Here is a 19,682-nt window from a genome sequence, read left to right on the forward strand (position 1 = left end):
TCGATGCGCCATAGACGTTCCAGATTTTCGTCAATTTTATCTAGTACGATAGATGAGTACTGATGGAGGGTTCTGGGATGAGCTCTGCATCGACCAGACACTATCCATCCAAGTAGCGTTTTCTGGAGTACGGGCAGATCCTTTCCTAATTTAACTTGCCCGACTGCCAAGATATCGAAGAAGGTTTTCGTGCCTAAAACCAAATCGATGCGACGGGACTTGTTGAAGTGTTCGTCGGCTAGCGATGAGTGCTGCGGAAGATTCCATGAGGAAATGTCAATTTTCGAATCTGGGTGATAGGCGATGTGTGATGTCACGCAAAAATCAAGGAGTAGCTCGAAATGGTTGTGCCTCGACTTGATATTGGTGGTTGTATGGTGTTTGATTTGCGTTTGCGTCTCTCCAATGCTACGAATCTCTAGGTTGCGTGTCCTCCGAGGCAGTCGGAGACTTTGGGCGAACTCCTCGGATATGAAATTCACCTGAGAGCATGAATCCAAAAGCGCTCTTCCTATTTTGTAGCATCCGGACGCATCCTTGACCAGGACCAGCGCTGTGGCCAGGATGACGCAATCGGAACGCGGTTCCGTGTGAGTATGTGTGACTGCGTCCGAAACTTGTGCAGACTCCGCTTGAGGTTGTGGCAAGGGAGTTGCGGTCGACCCAGGTGAGGGCCGATGAAGCCGAGTATGATGCGCTAACGCACAGGTGCGGCATCTCTGTGTAGACGGGCAGTTGGCGACAAGATGATTCTTGCCGAGACAATTAATGCATAGCTTGTAGCGTTTTACTGCATTGAGACGATTTTCTAGGGCGAGATTAATTAGTTCTGGGCATCTAAAGGCCTTGTGATCTGTATTTGAACCGATGTTACAAGTTTGCGTTGTACAATTGAAGGACAGACTTGCCTGGTTCCTCTGCGAGCGCGATCTATGGCCGCCTGGTTGGATCATAGAGGCTTCAGCAGTAGGCTTCTTATCCGATTCCAAATATTGGCGTTCGACGACTTGAACACAGTTATCCCAAGAAGGCAAGACGGTATAATCCAATGACTCATTCCATTTCCTCTTGGTCTCCTGGTCCACCTTTCCCATGACTATGGAGATGAGCATGGCCTGACAGATCTGTGTCTCGTTTCCCAACGAACGCAACGAGTTGTATAATGCGGACGCATTATCGATTAAACTGCGCAACTGCTGACCATTTGCTTTGGTAGCGGTTGGCAAAGCGAAGAGCGACGATGTTGTCCAAGAAGACAAGAGTTGGGTTGTCGTAGCGCTGCTTTAAGCGATCCAGAGCCTTCATGTAGTTGTCTGCGGTCACCTGGAATGCTCGTACCGTTTCTAGGGCGGGTCCTCGAAGACTGGTTTAACTTCTCGATCTTAGACATTGATGGCTGGTGGCCTACGACCTGATTGAACGACGTTATGAAGTTTTGGTACTCGCAGTACTTGCCGTCGAATGATGGCAACGCTAAGCGAGGAAACTTGACTGAAGTCGTATGCCCAAAATTAACCGTAGATTCGTTTATGCCTGTGATGTTTGCTTCTGGTCCAAGCTGTTCTTGAACGCAAACCTTGGCGTGGATGAATAACTCCTCTAGCTCGAAACGAGTGCTGCGGTGTAGCTCAGCTGGATCCAACTGCTCTATGGCCTCCTGTGTGGATAAAGCGAGTTTAAAATACGATTCTTAAATCGACAAACGGCAAGCAAGTTCCAACGGAGATAGATTCAAGTCAGGTTCCACTGATTTGCTCATACGCGTAAGGTTCTTTCGAGCACTCGTTCGCTGAGCTTTTAGTTGCTCCAGCGAAGACATTTTGGTTGTTTACTTTATTAAATTTCGGGTTGGCAATGCCTTGCTTGACAAGGTATGTGAGAGCGAGCGAGACGACGAGATGTAGTGGAAAGTTTTGCTCGCCGAGCAGCGGTGCAAAACGATGGCCAAAGAGGACAGTGCAAAAATGTGCTGGGGACGATTGAGGTTATGTATTGAGGGTGCTCCGCTGGGGAGATGTATAGATGAAGGACCGAGACGTCGACTTCAACTATGACTGTGAGGCTTGGAGGATGGCGTGTCCACTCCAACGATGTCCACGAACGACCGCGAACAGTGGCAGGGACTGCTGCAGCGGGAGGTTATGTAGCCGGCAGAGGCTCCGGTGGATGCACAAAGGCTGCACCAAGTGGGTGTGCAGACGTGCGAACGACAAGGTGAGGCGGACGCTGGGTAAACCGGCAGCGAACGCGATGCGCGACTGTACGAAACTTTGACAGGGCAAATTCGTAATAGCGCGTGCGAAACTTGGTCAAGTAGAAGATGGCGGAAAACTTAACCACAAATCACCACAAAATTAGACAAATTAAACTAGCACTAGTCCTGTCACGGTCGCCAAAATGTTGAAACAAGAGCTTTATTCTTGAGTGTAAAATAATAAGTCAGATGATCCTAGTTCATTTGTATAACTTTATTGATAGTTTCTACTTCAGCTCTCCTCAACTTCAACTTTTTCTAATAATGGCGTTACTTCAAGTTCTTTTTCACACTATTTCTTATTCTCTCTGCCACTCATTCGATCATACGAGTTGGCAGCATCAGTATAACAGATGTAATGTTAATTAACAGTCAGAAGGCGCGGAATTTGAATATAATCAAATGTACTACTTGGGTTTTTACCCAACAGCTAGTGTCTTCAAAAGTTAGTTTAGCGGGATAATCTTTCGCATCCGTAGAGTACACGCTCTCTTTCCGCACAAACCCAACAGTTTGGATATCAGTTTTAGCTAACACTTCCAGTGTCTTCAAATGTTAGTTTGGCCGGATAATCTTTCACGACCGAAGAATAGAAATTCTCATCTGAGTTGAAATCAGTCACGTGAATTCTGGACACAAAAAGAATTCCACGTTTGCCTTGCGCTTTCTCTTCCTCTACTCTATTTTAAAATCATACGATTTCAAGTATGTCCATCAATGAAGTACTTCAGATAATTTTTTTTTTGGAAATGATTACAATTACAATAGATATAGACTATGAACTTTCATCTGAGCAAATAATGCCAAAATGTTAGAATAATTGTACGCCAGCCAATATTTCCATTTTATATAAATGGTATTTGGCTTTCACAAGATATATAGTTCTACCAACATAAGGGTCGCCATTAATGAGGTGTATTGGCATTGCACCATATCCACAAGAGCTTACATCTGTATATAATTTTATCGGATGTTGCGAATCAGCAAGTAACGATTACAGGCTCACTTGAAATAATATTAAAAACGTTCGTCTTAATTTCTGAAAATCGTCATTCCACTTGAAAATACTTGAAGTTGAAGAATCTATTTTATGAACTGAGAGAATCGCACAAGTTTTTGAAAATAATACGCCAATTCAATAAATGGTCTTACGGCGGTCACTAATTGCACCAATTAATAGGACGGATTTTAAATGTAAGGATTCTAGGAATTGGGTCTGATTTCTCCACCGCGCACCTCACAGCCCAGATACTGCATAGTAGGTTCGAGAGCCCCACATTTGGCAACGTTAAATGACAACCCTGTTACAGTCAACATATTTAATACAACCATCAGTCTTCGGAAAGCCTTTTATATCGAGTTTGCCATCTATGTAAACTATCGCAAACAATCATGCTAAACTCCAAACGCCTTAAAAATAGCATGATAATGGTAGAAGATGCACCCTTCAGACCAGACGACACGGCAACTCGTAATGGTCCTCCAGGATAGCACAAATTATTTTTTCTAACAGGACCCGCACAAATTGGTACCCGATTTAAGCTTGAGAAACATTGTTCTTCACAGAGTCTGACATAATCGGCAGAGGATACTGTCCGAAACCATGTTCGAATTTTGTTCTCCATAGTCTAGGCACAACCTATCGTAGCACAGGGATCGCAAATGGGAATACAGATGGGCCAGCAACATTGGAATCTAACATATTTTTATTCAATAACTTAACGTTCACACTATCTCTGTAAGGACACCTCTGCACTGTTCTATTTATGTCTACTAGACGAATTTCTTAAGCACTAGCATATCAACACCAAATTTTGGAATTCAATAAATGAAGTTATTCACAAAATTGTTCAATATTTTTTCAATATATTTCTAGATAACTTATTATTATTAAATTAGCTCGCTGTTATTGTTAATCACATCCTCCAGTTTATCGCAGCTGTTTACATTTCGAATTTCATCAACTCTTTCGGCCCCTTAGCGAGCAAATCGCTTACTTGAATCATAACCAGCTACTACACGTAGGCAGTCTTCAATAATTACATGAAATAGAATCTTCAGGCTGAATTTTGAAATCTGTACCTTTGCCAAACTTTGCAAATTGCTCTTAGCCGCATTCAACTCCCAAATCAAATAATAATTGGAAAGGGCTCACCCGATACTGTCACCGTATGCCCCTATTTTGAATCATGCAATGTAACCACTGTTGTCACGCGCTTCAACGTTACTCAAGCTCTCTGCATTTCAGCCATAGCTCCGCCAGTGTGCTGCTGTTGCTGTCCTCTATTTTTACCAACTTTTTCGGCCGACAATGATGACAAAAATGTCGTTTCAATTGCAACTGTCTGGTGCAACACGCGACTAGTGTATTCGCTATTTTATATTGTAATTTTGCGCATGTTCTTTTTCAACGAGTGTGAGAACAAACGAGACTAATATCTCCTCGTCGCTTATAGCCGTATTACACTGGCGCATTAATTAGAGACTTCATTAAAGATTTGGCAGCGCTATAGCGTTTTACACAAGTGCGAGCAAGACGACTATATGGCGCTCTAATGCATTAGAATAATGCATTAGCTACTTCATTGCCGCAATAATCGATAGATCTACATAAAATATACTAGATACTAGATCACAAAATACGGGTTTTAATTGTAATTGAAAAATGTATTAGCCAGCTCATTGACAGTATGGTCTCACAATGAGAATTTTATTTTTATACCATTTCGCTGGTTTGTGAGGAGTCGTTCGACTCCCCACAAATACTGGCGGTTAACAACAACGGCAACCGCGCCAGCAGCCAGCGACAACAACAGCGCCAGCCGCCGACAACAAAAACAGCTCCCGCAGCCAACAACCACAGCGGTCAGAGTCAACGGCAGTCACAACAACAGCAGTCAGCGGCAATAACAACAGCCGCCAACGCTCATGGAGAGCTACAACAAAGGCAACAACAACTGCCGCCAACGCTCATGGAGAGCCGCAAAAGCAGCTAGCAGCGAAAACAACCAAAACAAACCGGCGTCGGAGCAAAACAAAACGTCCATTCGTCCACGAACCATTGCTAAACTTGTAAAATAAACTTTGTATATTTCTAGTTTACGATTTATATTATAGCTAATTAATAATTTCTATGAATTTAAGCTTAGACGATAATCCGTAGTTATCTTTTGTTCCCCGTTCTCACACCACTAGCGCACACACAAACACACACACCCGGAGAGCAGAGAGTTATTCACCACGAACAAGTGGCCACGGAGCCAGCGCCGTGCAAGAGCAAGGGAGAGAGGACATACGATCATGCACAAAACAACCCCCGAAAATTGGCACGCCCCAACGAGAGAGAGCGAGAGCGAAGGAATGCACCGAAACTTCGAGAAGTGGAAAATTACCGGCGCGGACGAAACTTGCAAAACGCATGGCATATTTTTTTCACTCTTGCGGAGGCGGCGAACTAAATCAGAAGTGCGAGCGGAAAAATATGTAAAACTTCGAGCCAGATTTTGCGATTGCTAAGTGCGGTTGACAGTGAGCAGCGAGTGACGACGAGGAAGCTCCAAGTGACCAAGGAGACCACCAGGAGGGATGCGCTGCAGCCAGCGAGAGCCAGCTTCGACGCGCGAGGCCAACAGCGGCGGCAATCAGGAGCGCCCAATTTCAGCCACCGGCTGCCAACCTAGGAGGAGATCAGCTAGGCGATCTCGGAGAGCGTGTGCCCGGCCCAGGACCAGCAGCGGAGCACTTGGAGACATCGCGCGTGTGTGTGTGCGTGGAGTTTGAGACGGGTGAGTGATTAGGGTGAACCGCATTCCGGCCAGCGAGAATACGTGCAATGAAAAATCACTCAAAGCCTCGATGCGGTGTCACTTAGAGTAGTAACCGCATTCAACTCCAAAATCAATGAATAATTTGAAACGGCTCACCCGATACTGTCACTGTATGCCCCTAGGTTGAATCATCGCACACAAATCAACTCGCTTCTCTTTGTAGTTGTTGATGCAGGCTAATACTTATCTCGTGCACACTTCAGCTCTCTGTACTTCAGCCATAGTTCTGTGCTGTTGTTGTTGTCTTCTATTTTTCCCAACTTTTCTAGCCGACAATGATGACAAGAATGACGTTTCACTTGCAACCGTCCGGTTCAACACGCGACCAGTATATACGCTAGCTTCTTACGGCTCTGGTGTCTTGCACTACGCGGGTGCGTCAGCTTCCGATGCGCCTGCGGCAAACGGAGCCCACACGGTGTCAATGTTGCGCGCCGGTTGCACTGTTAATGCTTGCCACATTTTTAGCGTGTCCATAAACTTATCACTGCATTTAATATCGACCGTAAATCATTAAATCAGAATGTCCGCGAGGCTGTGGTGAATCCCACTTCTGATGTCGGAGAAACAGACACTTCGCTCAGTCGCAGCCAAGCCTGCGAGTTCTGTTCGCCTGCGCAGTCTCCAATTAAATGTCGCATCACGCCACTTTTCCTTTGGGCCTTTTACCCTTTCTCCCTTTTCACTCAGACGACAATCCTAGACAATCAGGCCTGCTCCGGTAATTGTAAAATTTGTTCGATTTCGTATTGGGCGAAAACGAACCATTTTCGTTTTTAGCTGCTCCGGTTTTCGGCAAATTTGTGCTATCGGAATGTTTCGTTTTCTCATCGTTTCTTACTGCTCAAGCAGTTGACTTAATTTTTTGGTGAATCGCAAACAACGTGAAGAACTGCCGTTTATATTTACAATTACTTATTTTGAAGCCAGAAAAAGGCAAAAAATTATAGAGTTAAGCAAATTTAGTCATTTAAGATGCTGCCACATTTTTCACAGTTTTAATTCCGGTGGTCTCAATTAATTATTTGGTCAACTTTGACCATTTAAGCAATCAAATTAAATAGCATTATTTATAAACAACAATTTTGGCGCTCCTTTAAAGTTATTAATGTGTTCATTTATATTTTATAAGTATTTTTAACTGGCTGTCTCGTTCCACCAACAATATGACAACCTTGGTGATAACTTTTTTCGGTGAACTTATCAACCTATCGCCAAAACGAGAAAACTGGTTGAACACGGCAAAAATTTTGTTGTCAAATCTGAGGTGGGGTCAGAAAGAAATTTTTTTTTTTAATAACTACATGCCAGAATGATCTTCTCGTGGTGTGGAATAAACATCAATAGACCACTGAGTAAACTAGTTTTTGCCTTTTGTAAATAAGATCTGATTTCATATAAAAAAAGCCATTTACTTTTCATTCCGGCTAGAAAAAGGTGCCCGTTTTTCAAATCGAAAAAATCTTTCGTTTTCGATTACCGGAGCACCAATTTCTCGTTTTCAAAAACGAAAACGAAAAAATCTTGCCGTTTTCGATTGCCGGAGCAGGCCTGAATATCTAGCTGTCTCTCTCTCTCTCTCTCTTTCCTAATGTTGCGACAGACGAACAGATCTCACTCAATAACAGACACTCTGCTGTCCTTGTCCTGTTACCGGTTCAACTGTCATTGCGCCTGCGCACCAGCGACACCTACAGGGCTACCAATACCTGTGCATGCCGAAAAATTCTGTTGCCATGGCAACAAGCATTCCAAATTTTCACTTAGCAACCAACTCGTCGACATATATATATTATATATATATAAAAAAAAAATTCAATAAAAATTGGTTGAGAATAATTAAATAAATATTTAAAGAAATTAAACACAATAGAACTAAACTTAACAAAAATTTTAGAGTAGGACTACGAAAAAAAATGGCTGAAGCCGGTGTCGCCACTCGGGAGGCGTGTCGGTCTTCCTCGACGACGCGGCTATTCCTCTTGGCCGGAACTAAGCTTTAAGTAGCGAGGCGGATTTATTTATAAGCAAAAATTTAGCCACCGTTGGGGTTTGGGCGAATATGTTTTTCCATAAATCATAAAAAATCCAAAAGCCTTCCAGAAAGAATTCCAAAAAAAAGGATCAAACAAAAAACTGGGCCAGGTCAATTCTGTGACCTCGTCCTGCGAGGACTGGGTCTGGTCGAGCCTGGAAATGAGAGCCATTGGTTAGGGCTTCACCTCCGCACCACGACCATTCACCTTTGGGTTATCCCGATCCGGCTTCCCGTCCTCGCTGGTTCCTCGCTCGGTCAATCTGCCAATTTTCTGATGTCTTTCCCCGTATTTCCGTTTCTTTTTCTTTTGGCACCCGCGAAATATTTAAACGTTTAACAGCGCTCTACTCTGCCCTCTTAGCCAGCCGTTACTATGGTCGCGCCACTTTGCGGTTTCCTCTTTGTATCTCTCTCTCTCTTGTGTTCGCTATGCACCCCAAACCATTCCGGGTCAAAACCCTACTTCCTGGATGGATGAGCTCTGACATTCTCCTTTCTCCGGAACCGGGTGGCATCCCTGATCCGATATCGCATAGATCGTTATGCGCTCTATCGATTGGTACCGCATAGTTAGAGACCGATAGTTTAGGGCTATAACACGGTATACACCCACATTTGGAAAAAAAAACTTAATATATATATATATATTTATTTATATATTGCGTCTACGTCCGTTATGGACGCACACAGTACCTGCAGAAAAAAGCACAACCTCTGAAAATATTTAATTAGATTAAATATTTGTCTGCGTAAAAATATATGCTTAAAGCGACTCACCTGCTCACCCTGTTAAAGATTTTAGATACTGGTAATGGTAATGGATTTTTTAATTCTAACTGAAATTACTACACACCGAAAAATAAGGTTACTTATGAAGCTAAAAAAATGTCTGCTCCGGTAATAATATATTTTTTTTTTCGATTTCGATTTGAGCAATATCGTTCGATTTAGTTTCAAGATGCACCGGTTTTCGCTTAAAGCCTAATACTCTGACGACGAAATTCGCTATATCATGTGTTATAGAAGAATTGCTTTTTCGATTTCTTTAATCACACTGGTCAGCTGTTTGTAAACAAATTTGTTAATAAATATGGCATTAAAATGCCCTTTATGATTTAAATCCCATATTATGGGCTTCGCCTTAACAGCACTTATCAATGCCACTTTTTTCCTTCAACTTATAAGCTGTTTACTCTCTTGATTTAGCAACGCCATTCAATTTTCGCAGGTATAATTTTTGTCGTCAGAGTACCCGCAAAATCGACGAGGCAAAAAAATCTTGTTCTTCCTTTTTTCACACGATTTTTTTATATGGAGTTTGGAAGCTATAACACGTGTTACAGCGGATTTTCGTTGTCAGAGTACTAGGCTTAATTTGTGCTATCGTTTCATCGTTTCTAACTGTTTAAACAGCTGAATTGTTTTTTTGGTCCAAAGCAAATAACGTAAAGAATTGCACTTTATATTTCCATTTGCTTGTTCAGAAGTTGAGAAAATCTAGGCATCTAAGATGCTGCCACATTTTCACAGTTTTAATTCTGGTAATCGCAATTAATTTTTTTTGTCAATTTTGACAATTTAAGTAATTATATAAAATAACATTATTTATAAAGAACATTTTGGACCCTCCTTTAAAATTAATGAATTGTTTTATATTTTATAAGTATTTTACCTAGCTGTTTCACTTTGGCGATAATTTTAGGCGCCAGCATGATCTTGTGGTATTGTGAAATAAACATCAATAGACCAATGAGTAAACTATATTTTTCCTTTAGTAAATAAGATCTAATATGATATAAAAAAGCCTTTTACTTTCATTCCGCAAAAATCATACGAATTCGAAACGGGAGTACCGATCTGTCGATTTCAAAATCGAAATCGCAAGGTTTTTACGAATTCAATTACCGGAGTAGACCTGAATAATAAATAATATCAAGGTCCTACTGGAAGCCTGGCCGTGTTTGTAAATTTTGTTATCTTTTTTTTTGTAAGAATTGCCAAACTATACTGATACGCAAGGACCTTGCTTTTCAATTGAACCTGCAAGTTTAAAAGAGTTTACCAACAGGGCCGGATGTATCGTTAATTGTATCGCTATTGGAAGCCCTCAGCCATACATAGAATGGTTAGATGAAGAAAATAATCCAATATCATAAATTTTTAAGATAAGAAGGAGATTGCCTTGTTATTTGCTATGACCTATTTTCTAGGGATGTCGAAAATATATCAAAATATCAATATATCGATATTTTTTGCGAAAAAAATAAATATTTTTATCGTGATATTTTTTTTGAAAAATTATCATATTTTATCGATATTTTTTTGAGATATTTTTTGATATTTAAGGCGGTTACACTTTTTATCGGGACAAGGAAAGAAAACATGTATTTGTTATCTTTCATATAAGATACTGTTAAAGCCTTAGTTCGGCGGAAAAAATGAAACTGAACCTTAAACAAGAAAGGAAGCTAACTTCGGCACCACGAAGTTTGTAAACTCTTGCAGATATTAGTTCATTACATTTTACCTATTCCTATTATGTTTACAGTTTTACAGTTACAGTTTTTCATTCCCAGCTTTACATTTTCTCTACGTCTATTGATCGTTTCTATGGCAGATATATGGCAGTTGTCCGATTTTCATAAAATGTATACCAAAATTCTGAAATAATAAAATAAGCCTATATCTCAGAGTAGATGAAAAAACGTTGAAAAACAACGAAGTTGTTTTCATAAAACATACCAAAATTCTGAAATATAAAATGGCCATATTTCAAAAATGATGCAAAAATGTTAAAAAACAGTCAAGTTAGAATTTTTTTTTCTAAAAATGTAGCGAACATTTGTATGGCAGCTATATTATATAGTCGTCCGATCCGGCCCGTTTCGAGTATATAGAAGACTTTATGCGGAGTTTCATTCAGATAGCTTTTAAACTGAGGGACTAGTTTGCGTAGAAACGGACAGTCGGACATGGCTCGATCGACTCGGCTGTTGATGCTGATCAAGAATATATGTATATACTTTATAGGCTCGGAAAGGTCTCCTTCCTTGCGTTGCAAAACTTCTGACTGAAATTATAATACCCTGCAAGGGTATAATGAAAACGTTTGCTTTATTATTATTTAAGCATGTTTTTATTATCTTTCATATAAGATAAATTTTTGTTCTGATTTGATTTTAATATAAATAAAAGCAAAAGAAAGTAAAAATAAATATTGTTTTCTTTCATTTATTAATAAATATAAAATAAAAATCGAAAAATATTATTTATGATCGTATGTGAGTTAATGTTTAGTGGTTATTGAAATTAAAAAAAATAATAATAAAACAAAAATATCAAAAATATTTGATATATCGATTTTTTTTTTTTGATATATCAAATATCATTTTGATATTTTTTTCAAAAAAAAAATATCATCGATACGATATTTTTAAATATTTCGACAACCCTACTATTTTCCCTAACTGTTGCCTTATGGTTTGTTATTATCTAAGGGTTAATAAAAATAGTTTGGAATTGGAAGGATCGAAAAAATTTTGCCAATTACTATAATTAAGATCTGGCCACACTGTTCGTTGAGCTAAGCCCTCTGAGAGGGCAGGTTACTCTTTTTTTAGAGAGCGCCGCTTGTGGTTCTCGAGGATAGAAATAAGTGCTGCCTGCAAGCAGCAAATCACAGTTTGAAAAATTTAATTTCTCTTACACTCCAGATATCTCATCGTTTAAGATAAGTGTCTCCCTTGATCTTTTTGACACAATTCGTTCTAGTGACTTCTGGCCTGAATACGCTGTCGTTAAGGAGTACGAGGTAAAGTTTAATAATCAACAATGCGAAGAATCCATAAAACTTCGCATACACAAGTGTGTTTTCAAAGGAACCCAGAAAGCAAATTTTCTGACAGGTTTTCGATAGTTTTTTATGAGCATTTTATATCATAAAGTGCCCAAAAACGAGTCCGTAGTGAGCATTTTTCCGTGCTAGTGCTTTCACACTTCTAATCTAGCATTGAAAACGCGCAGAAAATGCTCATAAAAATATCATTTTTAGGCACTTAAATCGCCACGAAAAAGGTTCATTTTAGACACTTAATTGAAACATTTATTTGGAATAATTGCAATAAATAAAATTCAGATTTTAAATTTGTTTTTTATTTTTCTCAAAAAGTGTTACGGAAAATTGGAAAAATCTTAAAATTTTTTTTTAATATTATAATATTTGATTCTGTCATTTGCAGTTTTAAACCATTTGCTGGAAATGCATGAAATCTTTTTTTCATCTACGGCAAAATTTTGATTAAAAGCACCTGGCAAAAATCCTCCATCTGAACCCTCCCCGAGGGTGCCGGCTGGGCAATGGGCACTATATTAGCCCGGACAGGGGTAATGAATTGAAGAAACCAGGGCTGGGATGTCAGCCCAAACGTCGGTGGAAGGCGTGACCGCTACCTCCGGCGGGCACGGGGGGGAGCAATCCTCTCTGCGTGTCGCCAGCGGTTACACCTCTGATGTGACGGGAGCAGGTCATGTCAGTTGCAACGCTACTGCCGAAAAAACTACGTAGGGGAAGTTGTGCCGCTCACGTGCCATAGTCGATACAGACTCGGACCTTGAGAGCGTGCAGCTTCTCCACTCACCGAAACCAAGCACCAGCTCCCAGCGCAGGGACGGGCCAAAGCGGTCAAGCGAGGGAATGAAGGCCAAGGCGATGTACAAGGCTGCCCTCCGCATCCAGGATCGGCTCCAGAAAAAAGCCGCCCTATCCCCAGAGGAGAAGGCAAAGCTTACCTGGTCTGAGGAGAAAATCGCTGAGGGGAGGCTTCACTTCGCCAAACTCCCCCATATGAGTTCGACTCGCGGATTCGCCAACTAGGTGGAGGAGACGCTTGCCAACAAAAGGCAACACTCAACCGAAAGCGCCTCTATGGACGCACCGGGGAGCAAGCGGCAACGCGGGCCCAAGGAGGCAGGCCCTCCTCAAATGGCGAAAAAGCCCAAAAAAACCGCAAAAGTCAGTGAGGTGACCAAACGACACCTGATCGTGGCCCTCATTGACAGAAGCGATGAAGCCGGCAAAATGACCGAGGCGCAGTGGATGAAGTGCATGCGCGGCTCGTTGAGTCATTGTACGCACGGATGGAGGATGATCCCGAAGCTCCCATGCCCACCTTCGATGGCGCTGGGTGGCTAAATGGGGTGCATGGCATAACGCCCAGTGTCATAGCGCCCACGGGCGTTTTGTCACTTTTAAAAGTGTCATATCGCCCGCGGGCTTTCCGTCACATTTTGAAAGTGTCATATCGCCGCAGCCAAAAATTTTTTTACATAAAAATCGCGCGATTTTTATGTAAAAAAATTTTTGGCTGCGGCGCTTCTTACGATATTAAGCAAGCAAAAATTGTTTTACATATAAACCGCGCGCTTTTAATAAAGTAAATTTAAATACAAAATTGTGTTAACATGTCATTTATTTCATTTAAACATTATTGCCTGCGGCGCTTCTTACAATATTGAGCACTCGATTCTCCCAAAAAATTATGCTGGGCGGCCATTTATACCAGGTATTTCATTATTATTAGGTTCGGGCGTTAATGCACTTCTCATAGTGTCATAAGGCCCACAAGAAAAATGACATAGCGCCCGCGGGCGATATGACACTTTCAAAATGTGACGGAAAGCCCGCGGGCGATATGACACTTTTAAAAGTGACAGAACGCCCGTGGGCGCTATGACACTGGGCGTTATGACATGCACCCGGCTAAATGGGGTCAAAATCCTAAAGTGCATGGAATACCCGACGAGGAAGTGGCTGACGCAAGCGGTCTGCCACTTGGAGGCGCTGTGGGAGGGAGCTAAGCTAGAGGTGGTGGACCGGGAGCTAATCCCATCCACTCCAAAAGCGAAGGTACTCTTCCCCATCGCAATCCAAGCGGACCGGGCGCTGAAGCTGCTGCAGCGTCAGAACCCGGATATCCCAACCGCGGACTGGAAGGTTCTGCACGTTGCGGCCCCATCACCCAAAGAGGGGGGGGGGGGCAAAGTACAGTCCTCCAGATAAACAAGGAGGCAGAGGACATCCTTTATCCCAGATACGGGAAGATGGCGTGGGGCATGGGTAGCGTATACCTGCGCCTCAAAAAGCGCCACCCCGGGGATAAGGTTGCCCTGAAGGCAGATGTGGTGGAGAAGGACCTAGGTCTGGAAAACATCATGGATGCCGACCGGGAAATGACGCTGGATGAGTCCGACGAAGGAGAGGACGGTGACCTGACCGTAGTAGTCAACCCGTCGTATGGAGGTGAGGCCAGTACCCATGACACTCAGGGTGCTGCAGCTCAACCTCCATAAGAGCAAGGTCGCGTCGGCGGAACTCCTCATAGCCATGGAGCAAGGATCCGCCGACATAGCTTTGGTCTAGAAGCCATGGATCGCCTCAGGCATTGCCATCGCTGGCCTAAAGTCAGCAAATTACAATTTGTTCCATCCACCAACGGTAAGCAGAAATAGAAACGTCGTACTTGTACGGAAGGGTCTACACGCTAACCTTATGTCTCATTAAAGCATTGATGACCTGACCGTGGTGATGCTAGAGAGCGAAAAAAAGCGCCTTTTGGTAGCATCCTGCTACATGGCACACGACAGGACGGCCCCACCAGAAGAACTCATGAGCTTGGTAGAAGCCAAAACGAAGGACCAGCAACTGCTCGTGGGTGCAGACGCCAACGCGCACCACTGCGTATGGGGGAGCCCCGACTAGTGCTGGAAAAACATCGATGTTTGCTTACAACGATGTTTGTGAGTACTTTCATAAAAAACATCGATTAATAATCGATGTTTATAAAAAAAGGAAATCTATTTTGTTCTGCCATTTTTTATTTGATATTATTTAGGAAATGATGTTGGCTGCTCATCGCTGGAGTGTTTGGATAAATAAATACTAATAAAGCTTGAACTCCAAAGCAATTGCTGCCTGCTCGGCATTCCGGCTTGAAAAAAATACCCAGTTTTTTGATCTAGTATGCCAATTTTACCTTCTTGCTTGGTTTTCAAGTGACAGTTAAAACTAATCGATGTTTAACTAGTAAACATCGATGTTGGACGATTTTTTAGAAACATCGATTGTATCGAATAAACATCGATGTTTGTTCCAGCACTAGCCCCGACATAAACGACAGAGGTGAGTCCCTCTTAGACTTTATACTCTCAACCAACCTGAGTATAGCAAACGTGGGGGAGGAACACACCTATGTAGGTCCTACCTCCTCGAACGTGCTAGATCTTACTCTGGTAAGGGGACAAGGTACTTTGGTATCAGAATGGAGAGTCCTTGAAAGACCATCCTTCTCAGATCATAAGTACATACGGTTCCAATCAGAGAACGGCAAGGGTGCCTGTTTCGACAACTCTATTCACACTTGTCAAAATTTTGGTGCCGGTGTTTCTTACCACCGGCAAATAAAGTAAACGAGTCGCACACACATAAACTTGCACGAGTATAACGAGTGGCATGTCTACCGAGCACCCGATTACGTTTTCAGCGATTGTTTTTATTCATTTTACACCCGGTACTTTTCGTTGCTCGGTGCCGGTGGCACTCACAACTAAACTAAACTAAACGAGCGAGTAGTTGAAGCACACATAAATAAACGAGCGAGTGGGTAAAGCACACAAAAAATACTCGGGTGTTTTGAAGTCACCCGAGTAGTTTTTGTGTGCTTTACCCACTCGTTCGATTAGCATTCGGTGTTTTTACTATGTGTCAACGAAATATAGAATGAACTATGTACCATATATATGTTATTATTTTTGGTTAATTAAAAGAGCAAGAAATCAGGAAATGTATACTGTTCTTTTAATTTACTTAAATGAATTTTGGTTGTACCAGATTGCAAAAGGAATCACAAAAATAAACGAGAGCATCTAGTCACCGGGTGTTGTTTTAGGCTCGAGTATTGTGCTCTCGCTTTTATTCACTTCTCTTTCGAGCATTTCTCGCTCAACATCAACACACACACCGAATCAAAATAAGACTCGTAGACGAACTACGCTTGTGTGCACAAATATACGAGAATTATTGTCGAGTGTTTACTCGCACCCTATTCTCGTTGCCGAAAAATAACTCGGGTGTCAAAAATACTCGGTGTTTATCCGGTGGTCCGGTTGATCCGGTGGTTTGCTGCCGCTCTCTGGTTCCAATACGCATTCGAACACTCTCCAAAACAATCAGTCTTCAGGAACCCCCGGAATACTAACTCGGGAAAGTTCAAGGAGACTATCGTGACACGGCTCGCGATCTCTCCGGGCATAGTGGAATCCGCGGAAGACATAGAAAAGTCCATAGAGACCCTCTCCAAAGAACTGCTGGATGCGTACCACGCATCATGCCCTATATCGGACACGAGACACGAGAGGACCAGGCCACCCTGGTGGAATAAGGACCTTTCACTCCGACGCAACAAACTTAAAGAATTCTTCAAAATCGCCAAGCAGGCGAAAGATGACATCATCAATGAGGAATACAAAGTCCTACTTAGGGACTACAAGAAGGAAATACGCAAGGCGCAGAGAAACTCATGGAGAAACTTCTACTCCAATATAGAGACTGCCCCGGAAACAGCTAGACTCCGGAAGCTGCTATCGAAGCAGTCAACCATACAGAGTCAGCTCAAACGCGACGACGGACAGTGGACTGAGGGCAGCGAAGAGGCCCTAACCGCACTAATGCACGCGCATTTCCCAGGATGCACTGAGGTACCCGATGCAAATAAGCACCAGGACCTAGCAACTGGAGTAGAGCATCTCCCAAAAGGTTTAATATCCTCTGGTAGAATCCACTGGGCTATAGACTCCTTTGCGAGGATAAAAGCACCAGGACTAGATGGAATATTCCCAGCCATGCTGCAGGTGACCAAGGAGGTGATCACCCCATGGCTCTACGCAATATATACAGCTTCCTGCCCAAAGCAGGAAAGTGCAGCCACGTGAGCCCCAAGGATTACAGACCGATAAGCCTCACCTCATTCCTACTCAAAACGCTGGAAAAGCTGCTGGACCTATACATCAGCAACGATGTGGGGAGACAACTGTCGACCAACCAGCACGCCTACACGAAGGGGAAATCAAAACACTCGAAACCATAATCGGTATATATCCCCTAGATATCCAAGCGCAACTGACAGCAGGAAAGGCGGCACAACGTTTGGTTGCATCAGGAAACTGGTCGCTACAAGGTTTCGGGCACAGTTCAATTGGTCGACACATGAGCAGTACATCTGACTACATGATACCCAGAACGTGCCCGGATGTAAACACAACAGTATTCATAGGACCAAATGACTGGAAGTCAGGCCAGGACTCTTCTCATCACCTCAATATATACACCGACGGCTCCAAGATGGAAGGAGGAGTTGGAGCGGGCATATACTGTTCAGACCCTGAAATGAGACGACAGCCTCATTTCAGGGTCTGAACAGTATAAGCTACCAAGCTACCAGGCGGAAGTATTCGCCATCAGGAAAGCAGCAGAGCTTGCGCAGAGCATAAACCGTCCACATGAGGCGGTCAATTTGTTCGTAGACAGTCAAGCGGCGATAAGATCCATGCAATCATCAGCGGTCTGTTCCAAAAATGTACTGGCAAGCAGGGAGTCTAGATAGCCTAAGCACGACTAAGTCTGTGAGGATCTACTGGGTTCCCAGCCACCAAGGCATAGACGGTAACGAAACCGCGGACGAACTTGCAAAGGAAGGCGTTGGACTGGCGAGTGAAAGAACAGAAAACGTCCCTACCTCCCTAAGAACGCTCCAAAGCGAGCTAGAGAGACGGGCTGACGCAAGCGCAAAAAGCAGGTGGAGGAGTAATTCCGCAACCTGCAGAATAACAAAAATCATGTGCAAAGAACACAACGAGAAACTCACCCACTACGTGCTGCATCTTCCGCGAAAGGACTGCAGAATGTTAGTGGGTATTCTAACAGGTCACTGCCTGTCTGCTGCACATGCAGTCAAGCTGGGTATTACCGACAACGCCAAATGCAGGAAATGTGATGAATCCGAGGCAATCGAAACCTTGGAGCATCTCATTTGCAAATGTCCGGCCCTAACGAGGGCAAGAATGAGATACCTAGGCTCTCCAGTTCTGGCATCGCTAGAAGATGCCTCCAGGAGGAAGCCAGGCGAACTCCTTGCCTTTGCGAAAAACACCTTGATATTCAAGGATCTCGAAACCCGCATAAATAGTCTCTAGGTCCATCCAGGAGTTTCCCCGGATAGCTATGGGCCATATTGGCCTATGTGTGGCCCCTCGAGGGCCGTCCGGTCTAACCTAACCTAACCTAACCTTAAAAGAATAATAAAAAACGGTATTTTAAAAACATAGAAAAACATTTTGGTAAATGATGTCCTGAATCCATTCGAGGTTCATTAAATACGTCTAGCTCTGATGGCAGAGGATCCTCACATCGTCGATTCTTTGCCTTCAGGGCAATAATTATTTTTTTACACTCTGACCGGCTTGATCTCTGGACACTCATTTTGGCTTTAAATTATACATTTGTGTTGAAACATTTTCTTTGACTTACTTTTAAACACTTTCTTAAGCACGTCCAACTTGCACTTCTTCAATGTTCGAACTAAATAAAATGGTCAATTTTTGACCATCTTGCGATAAGCAATCTACACACCGTTATTATAAGCGAGGTTTTTACTTTGTACTTACTTACGCAGCTCCGAATATGCTCACACATATGAGTTCTTTTTGAGCCTATGTGGAACAACCCCCAAAAATGCTCTTATTTATGTGCCTACTCAGTAAACATTCTTAAAATCGGCTCTTTTCGGACACATAATTTAGAGCCCTACTAACTTTGCTTGCTGGGGAAACTTCACATACACACATACATGCGCAAAACGCTCTTTGACACATCGCTCAAGAGCAAACGTACCGTGAATGGGCAAAGCAAAAGAGAACGGGAAAAACTGCTTGTCAGCTGATTGCGAGAAAAGTTTGTATAAAAGCAATTCAATCGGCTGCTCCAAAGATCTTCGCTCTAATGCAATGAAAATAACAGTTTTTCTGAGATCGCACGAATAGGTCAACAAGTATTTGCGAACTATGTCTGTAAGGTTTTTAATGTATATGTATAAAGAGCCAGTTAAAAAAAATATATATATATTTGTTTTAGTTAAATATACTTATACTTACTTTGATATCCTTTAGGGCTATAATGTCACTGGTTATAGAATTATTAATAATAGATGGCTTATTTTTAATGCTAGGAAAAATAAGTCCATCTTTTCGAATTATTTTTGATGCGGTTGGGTAACCACCAGCAGTATCAGATCCAGTATACGATCCATTTATTAAACCTTCTTGAGTGTTCGATGTATTGCCATTATAAAATGTTGAACGTAATGGAGTCATTATTTCATCCCCAGAAGTAGAAGTAAAAAGTGCAGGTGAATCACTGTTCACTGTGGACGGTTGAACATAGGAATATGACCCAGATGCATTAAAGGTTGTTTCTTTTAAGGTTTTATCGATGACAGTGTGGCTTAAAAAAATT

At 42.4% G+C, this 19,682-nt stretch overlaps 1 protein-coding gene across 2 annotated transcripts in view; it reads right to left on the bottom strand.

Annotated features, from left to right (window-relative positions):
- The window catches only part of LOC108076447 (fibrinogen-like protein 1), a 181,548-nt gene that overhangs the window by 114,911 nt on the left and 46,955 nt on the right, over positions 1–19,682 (bottom strand). For both annotated transcript variants that reach the window (XM_041776515.2, XM_041776518.2), the window contains one exon: positions 19,322–19,670. In XM_041776515.2, the coding sequence (XP_041632449.1) occupies positions 19,322–19,670 (349 nt within the window). The remainder of the gene's footprint in view (positions 1–19,321; positions 19,671–19,682) is intronic.

This window comes from Drosophila kikkawai, chromosome 2L, assembly GCF_030179895.1.
Source record: "Drosophila kikkawai strain 14028-0561.14 chromosome 2L, DkikHiC1v2, whole genome shotgun sequence".
Taxonomy (NCBI): Eukaryota; Metazoa; Arthropoda; class Insecta; order Diptera; family Drosophilidae; genus Drosophila; species Drosophila kikkawai.